We start from the raw sequence: 10,158 nt of genomic DNA on the forward strand, positions 1-10,158 counted from the left end.
ACCCACAGATACAGCTCAGGTTGGACCCCTAGCTTGGGGAACCTCTGTATGTCGCAGGTGTGGCCTTAAAAAAATTTTTTTACAAGGTTCTCAAGTCCTTGCAGCCTTACTATGGCCTCAAGTTAGAACAACCTTCCAATTCCCTGACTTTACTGAAGTCTTTGCAGCAACCAGGATTATCCAATCCTACCTGAGACCCCTGTCTATCTCCCTCTTATCTGATTCCTGCTTATCCTTCAGGTCCTAGCTTGGGTGTCCTTTCATCCCAGAAAGGAACCTTCCCTGGCTTACCAGGCTAGGGTGGGCAGCTCCCTTAGCCCTGTGGGTCCACCGGAGCCCTGGCCACTCAGGGTCACTGGTAACACCGGACCCATTAACCTAGGGCAAATCAGGACTGAGATCTCCTCTCCACATCTAGGATTCTCCAGGTCCTAGAATATAAAAGTGGTAAATCCAATCTATGATCTCATTACCTATCTCATGCTAACCAGAGATTAGGTTTGATGACAGAATCAAGAGCCAGGGCTTAGTAAATATTCTTGGAAGTGGTGAAGAAATAAGACAATAGACTTGGGGTCTAAACATGAGCCCAGGCCCTGGAGAATGGTCATTCAAACCATCCCCAAATTAGGCATGCTGGTGTCGAGTCACAGCAATGCAGTTTGAACAATGTTTCCCTCCTGATATTCCAATTTCCTAGCAGTTCAGGTTAGGGGCAGAGGTTGCCCGGAAGGGCCTATCTGACCCTGGCGCCCTTTCCCTTCCCGACGGGAGGGCGGGGCGAGCACGCATGCGCATAGGAAGGTCCGCCCTCATCCCGGAACTTCGGTTCCTGGTGCTGCGGGGCCCCGGGCCCCGGGAGTGTGCTCAGCCGGAAGTGGCCTCCGGGAGTGTGCAACTGGGATTGGCGTACAGAGCTTATCACGGCGGTTAACGAGTCGTAGGAAATCAGGATGGAGGCCGTGGCAGCCGCGGCAGCGGCGATGGAACCCGGTGAAGGTGAGGTCCTGGCCACGCGTTGGCGGCGGGAGCATGGGACTGCGGTGTCACTAGGAAATGAGTCCCCATGAAGGCGAAGGGGGACACTTTATAAGGGGACACCTGTCTTTGGCCTTACCTGTCCCCCTCACCACTTTGTCCAGATTAACCCCTCTTGTCGCGGGCTGGCCTCCTTTAGCCTTTCGCCTCCTCCTAAATTAACCTCTTCCAAGTTACAGGCCAGCTCTTACCGTGTCCCAGGCTAATCCAGTTCCTAACCAGGCTAACTCTCAGGCTAGTTTAAACCTCCCCTAGTCCTGGACTAACTCTCCCCATTGTACCTGCCCACCCTGCTTCTCAAGGCACTTCCTTCCCTTGCTTCATCCTGTTTTTTCTATGCAGAATGCTTATCCAGACTAACGGCACCCCCATTTCATTCTAATTCCCCTTCCGCGAAAGTCCACAGTCCCACCTGCCTCTTCAGGGTCCTTAATCCATTTCCCCCGTTTCTCTTTTTTGCATTTTCAGTCTTTTTCTCTTCATGCCTCCCCACCAGTACCTAAAATGCTTTTTGGTTTTTGTTTGTTTCGGTGCCCATGGCATGCAGAAGTTCTCAGACCAGGGATCAGGCCCTTGCCACAGCAGTGACAACCCCCAACCCTTAACCCGCTGCGCCAAAGGGAACTCCTTAAATGCTTTTGTTTTGCTCATCTTAAAACTATCCTAGTGCTTCAGAGTATTCCTGTGTAGGGTGAGGAGCAGTTAGGAGGTTTGTTGAAACATCACTGACCAGGAATTGGTAATTGTTGAAGCTGGATGATGAGTGTATGGGGATGATCATTGTACTCTACTTTTATACATGTTAAAATTTTTCCATAATTAAAAAAAGGTTTAACCTAGAAAGAAAACTATCCCTTGATCCCTTGCTGCCTGCCCGATAGCATTTATCTTCTCCAAAGAGCCATCCATACTTGCCTCCATTTCCTCATCTCCCACCCACTGCAGTCTGGCTTTTACCTTCAGAAACTGCACCCATTAGGATTCCCCAGTTACTTTCTCATGTAGTTAAACCGAGTTACCCTGTTCAGCTTTTTTTCTTACTAGACTACTTGGAGAATTCAGTGCCATTGACCCCTCCACCCTTCTTGAAAATTTTCCCTTGGTATCTGTGACACCACGCTTTCTGATTTCTTTCCTGTCTCTCAGAATCCTCCTACTCAGCCATTATTAGTTTCCTGGGGCTGCTGTAGCAAATTATCACAAACTGAGTGGTCTAAAACAACAGAAGTTTATTCTCTCACAGTTCTGGAGACCAGAAGTCTGAAATCAGTATCAGTGAGTTGAAATCAAGGTGTCAGCAGGGCCATGGAGGGCTCGCTCTGAGGGAGAATCCTTTCCTTGCCTCTTCCAGCTTCTTGGCATTCCTTGGTTTGTGGCCATACCACTCAATCTCTGTCTTTTTTTTTTTTTTTTTTTTTTTTTTTGGCAAGGAGTGTTCAGATGTCCATTTAAAACTGCAGCCTCTGGAGTCCCCATTGTAGTTCAGTGGTAACGAACCTGACTAGTATCCCTGAGAACGCAGGTTCAGTCCCTGGCCTCACTCAATATGTTAAGGATACGGTGTTGTCTTGAGCTGTGGTGCAGGTCTCAAACACCGCTCAGATCTGGCATTGCTGTGGCTGTGGCGTAGGCTGGCCGCTGCAGCTCTGATTTGGCCCCTAGCCTGGGAACCTCCACATGCCACAGGTACAGCCCTAAAAAATGAAATAAATAAATAAATAAAATAAAACTGCAGCCTCACCCCCATTCCCTCCTCCTTCCATCCTACGCAGCTCTTGGAACCACCTAACACATTATGTTTTCACTAAGTATGTTTTCATTTGTCTGTGTTCTCAACTAAACTGTGGACTTCTTGTTTACTGTGGTAGCTCTAGGGCCTAGAGCAGTGCCCAGAATATAGTAGGTGCTCAATAAATGTGCAACGAGTGAATGATTAAGTACCCAGTCCCTTCCACCCACTCCCTCTCCCATCCTGGACTGATCTTTCCTCTCCCCACAGGCTGCAGGGAGCCCAGTCCTGGGCACTGGGGGGAGCTGAGCTGGACGCCAATCCCATCCAGACCCCAGGACAAGGCAGAAGCAGCAGAGGGAGTGCCAAGGGCCCTGGACACTGACTCCCCGGAGGTCAAGAATGCAGCAGTGAGTGCCATGCTGCACGCCGTGGCTGCCAGCCGCCTGCCCGTGTGCAGCCAGCAACAGGGCGAGCCCGACCTGACCGAGCAGGAGAAGGTGGCCATCCTGGGCCAGCTGTACCACGAGAAGCCGCTGGTGTTCCTGGAACGCTTCCGCACGGGCCTCCGGGAGGAGCACCTAGCCTGCTTCGGCCACTTGCGTGGTGACCACCGTGCAGACTTCTACTGTGCCGAGGTGGCCCGGCAAGGCACCGCCCGGCCCCGCACCCTGCGCACCCGCCTGCGTAACCGCCGCTACGCTGCCCTGCGTGAGCTCATCCAAGGTGTGGGGCTGGGCCGGCTGGGTGGGAGGGGAGACGTGGGCAGGGGAAGGAAGAGACAAAGATGCAAGAGCAGAAGCACAGGCCGAAGAGACGGGAAGGTGAGGTGACGGGGAAGATCGGACGAGACAGGCAGGGACCCCAGGAAGACAATGGGCCAGGCAATGAGAAGAGGCAGAATCCAGTAGCTGACAGAAGTGCCATTTCAGGCCAGCAGGCTGAGGGCACAGTATCCAGCATATCCAGCACTATGGCAACGGGTCATCCCTCAGCAAAACGAGATCCTTACCCAGAGGTCTTGAGAGCAACCTGTCGGGGAATGTGTTCGTGGCCCGGGGCAGGCAAAGGCCGCTGGAACAGGACGTGCGTGTGAAAAATGTCAAGGAAAACATCGGTACTATTGTGACCGTGATGTAATCTCAGGCAGCTTTGTGACCAGAGACACTGGAACTGAAGTTAAGAGCAGAGAGCAAGTGAAGCGGAGCGGGATTGAAGAGTCTAGTTAGGGAGGAGACATAGGCCGCAGAGAGAGATCCAGGAAGAGTGGGACACAGTGACAGGTGAGGAGCAAAGAGGAGGACCGGAGGTGGGGTTAGCAAGCAGGAGAGACAGAGATGGGTGGAGACAGAGGGGCGGAGGCGGGGAGGGAGAAACCCACCTCCCCAGAGGTGGAGCAGCATGTGGTGTGTAACAGCGGAAACAGAGCCCTAGGGGTAAGAGAGACGACCAGACAGAGGCCGGGACCGGGAGGGTCACAGGATTCCTGGCCTCTGAGGGTGAGGGGTGGAGACACCCCTGCAGGAAGAGACAGCCAGGGGTGGGGGCATGGGGGAGCCAGGCTGGCCTGAGGGGTGGCTGCGGAAAGGAACGCTCTGGGGAGAGGTGAGGTCTGGGGTCTGGAAGGGGCACTCACACCTGGGCACATGCCCTGTGGGACCTGGTCCCGTTCACATACATGCCTGCTCCGTGCAGATGTGCAGGCGTGTCCAGGCGTGCGCACCAGCAGCTAGAATGAGGCTCAGCAGACAGGCACACACAGTCCACGTACTGGCTCCCATGCGCAGCACACCTGCCCATGATGCCCTGCCCACCAACCAGCTCCCCGACGCAGGGCCCCCTGACAGTGTGCTGGCCCCCGCAAGGGGGTGTGTGGCCGCATGGCCGTGCACACTGATGGGCTGTGGCTGGTGAATCCTGCCCAGGCACATGGTACATGGGCCCTAGGCTGCCAGCGCCCCAGAGGCCAGGACGTCCAATGACTGACTGTGCCCAACGTGCTTGGACACATGAGTCCACATGTAAATACTGGCCTAGTCACGCGCGTGTGCTCAGACCCGTGCATGCGTCCTCGCAGTCACGATCTCAGGCAGCTGCCCAGTTCCCTGCATTCCTGAATGTGGACAGTCACCCTCACACCCGAGTGTCTAGGGCTTCCTTTTAGCGTGGTCACGCACGGGTGGACATAGGTCTGCCCAGGTATACTTCCTTCCAGCCAGCCCCTCACCTCACCCCCGGCCCCTGTTCCCTCTGTGCAGGAGGCGAGTATTTCAGTGACGAGCAGATGCGGTTTCGGGCCCCGCTGCTCTACGAGCAGTACATCGGGCAGTACCTGACCCAAGAGGAGCTCAGCGCCCGCGGCCCAGCCCACCAGCCACCCAAACCTGGCCCCGCCGGCACACCTGCCTGCCCACTCTCCGACCTGCTGCTCCAGTCCTACCAGGAGCGGGAGCTGCAGCAGCGGCTGCTCCAGCAGCAGGAGGAGGAGGAGGCCTGCTTGGAGGAGGAGGAAGAGGAGGAGGACAGTGACGAGGAAGGTGAGGCCCAGCAGCAGAGTCCAGACACCCCAGCCCCCCCACCGTGTGTCTCCACAGCACCCAGCCAGGCCCACCTGCAAGAGCCGACATGGCACCACCGCCCCCCCCGCCCACCTGCCCTGAGTTCCCTGGCCCTCTGTCCTCTCCAGCATCCCCGTCCCCACTCCTCAGAGGCACCGCACAATCCCCGATCTCCAGACCTCTGCTCATGCTGTTCCCTCTGCCAGGGGTGCCTTCCCTTTGCTGCCCATCAGGTGTTGGGTCCCCCCTCATTCCACATCCTCCAGGGCCTGTGTTGTCACGTGGGGGGTTTTGTTTTAGTTTGGTTTTTTATTTCTTTTTTTGGCTGTGCTCATGGCATGCAGAAATTCCCAGGCCAGGGATCAAATCCATGCCAGAGCAGCAACCCCAGCCACTGCAGTGGCAGTGACAACACCAGACCCTCAACCTGCCGTGCCACAAGGGAACTCCATGTATTGTCATGTGTTTGAGGTGTGCCCCAGGAAGGTAGGGACGGGGCCATCTTGGTCACCACTGTGTTCCCTGTGCCACCCAGCATGAAGGATGTAATTCTGTATGCACCCCTCACACACCCCCACCCCGGGTGTCCCCCTGCAGACCAGAGGCCCGGCAAAGACTCAGAGGCCTGGGTCCCAGACTCAGAAGAGAGGCTGATCCTGCGGGAAGAGTTCACCAGCCGGATGCACCAGCGCTTCCTGGACGGCAAGGATGGGGACTTCGACTACAGGTGTGCCCCTGCCCTCACCACCCCCATCCCCCACCCAGAACCCCAAGGATGTGGGCCTTGGGGTCACACAGCCTAAGGGTTTCAGATCAGAGACCAGTGGGTGACCTTGGAGTAGCTTTGTCCACCTCCAAGCCTCAGTCCCCTCACTGAAGGAGGGGCCTGAGCAGGGCTGACCTTCAGTCCCATGCTGAGAAAAACACTGGAATGTTCCCATTCGGGCAGGTGGGTGGATGGTGGTGGCCTGGTAGGGATGCCGCTGCCCTGAGCTCCCTAAGTGTCCCCCAGGACCGCGGTCCTCCTCATGCTGCAGGAAGTAGTCCCTGGCAGGTTAACACCTGCGGCCGGCGTGCCCGCAGGGCTGGTCATTAGGGTCTCCACTAGAACCCCAGGGCTGAGACGGGGCCACCTGCTCTGGAAAGGATTTTACCACCAGGGAAAAGGACACAGGGGAGTGAAGTATCAGAGTCTGAGAGAAATGGTTCCATCAACTGAGGCAGCCTCGCCTGGTGCTCTGGAACAGCAGGTGTGGCAGCAGAGGGCCCTGGTTTCAAACCCAGCCCCCGTGACATGTGACCAGGCAGACCCTTGGGGCCTCCTCAGTAGAATGGGGGTCACAGTTGCCACGGCCAGAGCATCTCTGGTCCAGTCTGGGATCCCCAGCTCCAGAGGCAAGTCTGGCTGAGCCGCTTTTACATTTATTGCTCTCAGTGTCCCCCACCAAGCAGTGAGTCGAGAGCCTGGGCTGTGAGGAGCCCTTAGTAAGGGCACTACTGATGTCATAAAGCCAGATGCCCTCGAGGACGTCAGGCCTGACCTGAGGAACGGGGAGTGGTGGGGACTAAAGCCTGTCCCCCCCGAGTGCGGCTGCTGGGCCGCATGCAGCCACCAGGGGCTTAGCACCGCTCTAGGGATGGAGCAGGGAGCAAAACTGATGGAAGGGCTCCTGCTCTGGTGAGAAAGGTGAGGAAGCATCTGGCATCTACCGGTGATGGGACAGGAAGGAAAATAAAGCAGGGTCGGGGGAGAGTGATGAGGTGGCCAGGGAAGCTCTCTGAGCAGGGGACATCTGAGCAAAGGCCTGCAGGAAGCGAGGGGTAAAAGTGATAGAAGTAACCTCGTGGAGGAGGTCCCTTTGTGGCACAGCGGAAACAAATCCAACTAGTGACCACAAGGTTGCGGGTGTGATCCCTGCCCTTGCTCAGTGGGTCGAGGATTCGGCGCTGCTATGATCTGTGGTGTGGGTTGCAGACGCAGCTCGGATCCCCAGTTGCCGTGGCTGTGGTGTAGGTCAGCAGCTGTAGCTCCGATTGGACCCCTAGCCTGGGAACCTCCATATGCTGTGGGTGCATTCCTAAAAAGCAAAAAAAAAAGAAAATGAAAAGGAAAGAAAAGAAATACCTGGGGGAGGAGCTTTCCTGGCAGGGGGAACACTAGGTGCAAGACCCTGGAGGTGGCACAGAGGGACTGCAAGGTGGCCAGAGTGGTGGGCAAGGGGTAGGCAACCTCAGAGGCCATAGGGCCGGATTGGACAGAGCTTCCTGCCCGTGAGTGGGTGTGAGGGAGCCTGGGAGGGTTTGGAGCAGAGTGGGGGTGGGGGTGAGGTCCTCTCACAACTGAGGGTGACGTGTCACATGAGGGCAAGGTTTCTCAACTCGGGCCCCAGGCACTGTCAACCTCAGGCTGACTGGTCCTTTGTGCAGACGCTGCGCAGTGTGCAGGGGGCGTGAGCAGCACCCCGGCCTCCACTCACTGGGAGTAACAACCGAAAGGTCTCCAGTCATCACAAATGTCGCCTGGGGGGCAAAAATCTTCCGGTTGAGAACCACTGCCCCAGGGAGACATGGGCCCATGTGTTGCCACATCTTCCAACTTTTCAAGAGAAATCAGAAGTTTTCATGTAAAATCTCTGCTTTGGAAAATGTTGCCTTTTGTTTGAAGCCCTGAGAGACCCCACCGAACCCAGCTGTAAGTTAGCTCCAACTTACAGCTGCCAGCACACGGCCCCAGCTCCCCCAGAGGGTGAGAAGGGAGGAGGCCGGGGCGCGGGCAGAGCCAGCGCCTCACAGCCCCCTCCCGCCGCAGCACCGTGGATGACAACCCTGACTTCGACAACCTGGACATCGTAGCCCGGGATGAGGAGGAGAGGTACTTCGATGAGGAGGAGCCCGAGGACGCGCCCAGCCCAGAGCTGGATGGGGACTGACGGACCCTGCCCCCCGCCGACAAGGCCACTGATTTCGGGCCTGCCCTGCGACTTTCTCTAGGCCACAGAAGGGTGGCCACCCCACACCACCAGCCTCGCTGGGTCTGGTCCCATCTCGGGTCTTGGCAGCCCCCTCCCCACGATGCCTGGCCTTCCCTTCTCTCCCCCCACCTCAGTTTCCTTCTCCCCCGAACCTGCCCCTCTCTATCCTCCTCTCTCCCTCTCCTCTCTTTCTCCCTCTCTTTCTCGTTCTCTCTTCCCCCACCCTTCCTCTCTGCCTTTCTCCCCATCTCTGTGCCTTGGCCTCTGTCCCCACAGCAGGCCCCCGTCAGTATCCTCCTCTTGCCCGAGGCCAGTGGGGCCCTTTGTGTCTGGAGCCGGCCAGGTCGGCCCAGAGCGGCCCTCTGCCTCTGCCTCCCCCTCCCGGCTCTGCTCTTCCTCCACCTCTGAGCCTTGCCTGTGAAGTTCCTTCAGCCTCACTCTCTGGGCCTGTGGCACTGCCTGTCGGTATCTTTCCATCTCTGCCAGCCTCCAGGCTGGCTCTGTCCCTCTCTGTCTCTCAGCCTTTATCTCTGGGTTTCGCTGTCTTTCCCCCACCTCCCCCCCACAGGCCTGGGCATCCCCCATCCTGGCTGCTGTGGCCAACATAACTGTGACAGCTGAGTGATCCAGCCTGGCCGTGGGCAGCGGGAAGACCCTGGGGGTGGCCACCAGCTCTCACCTCTCCCTGGAGACCCAGGTTTGGGAGAGGTGGGCGGGGCTGACACGGGTCATGGGCGGGCCAGGCTGGGCATGGAGGGAGGGAGACTCCCTCCCAGCCTCACTAGCCCCCCTCTGCCCAGCCACAATTTTCCCTTCCTTCACTTCCTCCACCTCCCTCTCCTCTCCTGTTTACACTCCCCAAATACGCACAGGCTGTTATCATGGGTCCTGAGTCATCCACACAGCCTGCCCCGGCCTCCCTGCCCCCAGCGCCGCAGAGCCGCCCCAGAGCCCCCTGCCGCCCCAGGCTAATAGGAGCCAGATGGCCGCCTGGTGACTCAGCCACTGGCCTGTGGGAACCCAGGCAACCTGCCTTCCCATGCCCCCCACCCCCAGCTCCTGCTCCCCCAGTGGACACACACCGAGGGGCAGCTGCTAGCAGGAGAGGACACGGGCCATGGTCGGAGAGGTGGGGCCTGGGGACCCCTTACTCCTGTGAGCCAGAGTGGTGGCATCCTGCCATGGCCAAGCCCGAAGGACCCTCAGAACCGCCTCCACCAGCTTGCAGCCCAGAGAGGGGAATACCCCAAGGACTCCTGGGGCCACAGCTCTTGACCCCTGGGGCCTTGGCTCTGCCTTGTGGGTCAAACGGAATTAGAGCCAGACGTAAAAAGTCAGAGCTGGATGGAGGCTGAAGGGTCTTCAGACAGAGAGACTGTTAAGTAAGGTTGCTGAGAGGTTGTGTCCGATTCCAGGCCCCAGCGAGGTGCCACTCCATAGGTGGGTCATGGGAGGCCCAGAAAGGGGATGTCACGTACTAAAGGTCATCAGAGATGGAAACCCAGGTGTAGAATCACAAGCCCCAGAGACCACCCTACTGGCCTGCCTGTCTGCTACCAGGGCCACACGAGCCGACAGACACACAGACGTCCTCAGGTGGGAGAACCGAAGGAGACTTAGCCACTGAGGAGGCTAACAACAGCCAACACCTTTGGGGGCCTCTCGGTGTTGAGGCCCTTGCCAGTGTGCTATCCGTCTCCCACAGGAGGCTCGAGGCAGCCCCGCCAGCTAGGCTCCAGGTTGACAGAGATGTCTGTCCCTCAGGTGCTCCTGTTTGTGCCCTCAGGTGAGAGCCAGCCCTGGGTGAGGTGCACGTTTTTCACCAGTCTATCATTTGATCATTAAATCTGTTTGTGATATA

General features: G+C 57.5%; 1 protein-coding gene across 2 annotated transcripts; it reads left to right on the top strand.

Annotated features, from left to right (window-relative positions):
- The first annotated feature begins 796 nt into the window (after window positions 1–796).
- Window positions 797–10,158, top strand: CCDC97 (coiled-coil domain containing 97). 2 transcript variants are annotated; one of them, XM_021094417.2, is made up of 5 exons: window positions 797–999; window positions 3,038–3,493; window positions 5,026–5,304; window positions 5,923–6,052; window positions 7,753–10,158. In XM_021094417.2, exons 1-5 carry the CDS (start codon window positions 954–956, stop codon window positions 7,994–7,996), a joined length of 1,155 nt encoding a protein of 384 aa, XP_020950076.1. In that variant the 5' UTR covers window positions 797–953; the 3' UTR covers window positions 7,997–10,158. The 2 variants fall into 2 exon arrangements, with proteins under 2 accessions (XP_020950076.1, XP_003481909.1); XM_003481861.5 differs by having other exon boundaries at window positions 8,135–10,158.

Source organism: Sus scrofa, chromosome 6, assembly GCF_054392235.1.
Source record: "Sus scrofa isolate SSC_HxYL_T2T_F1_AM1 chromosome 6, Sscrofa_HxYL_maternal_Yorkshire_Landrace_v2.0, whole genome shotgun sequence".
In the NCBI taxonomy this organism is placed as follows: Eukaryota; Metazoa; Chordata; class Mammalia; order Artiodactyla; family Suidae; genus Sus; species Sus scrofa.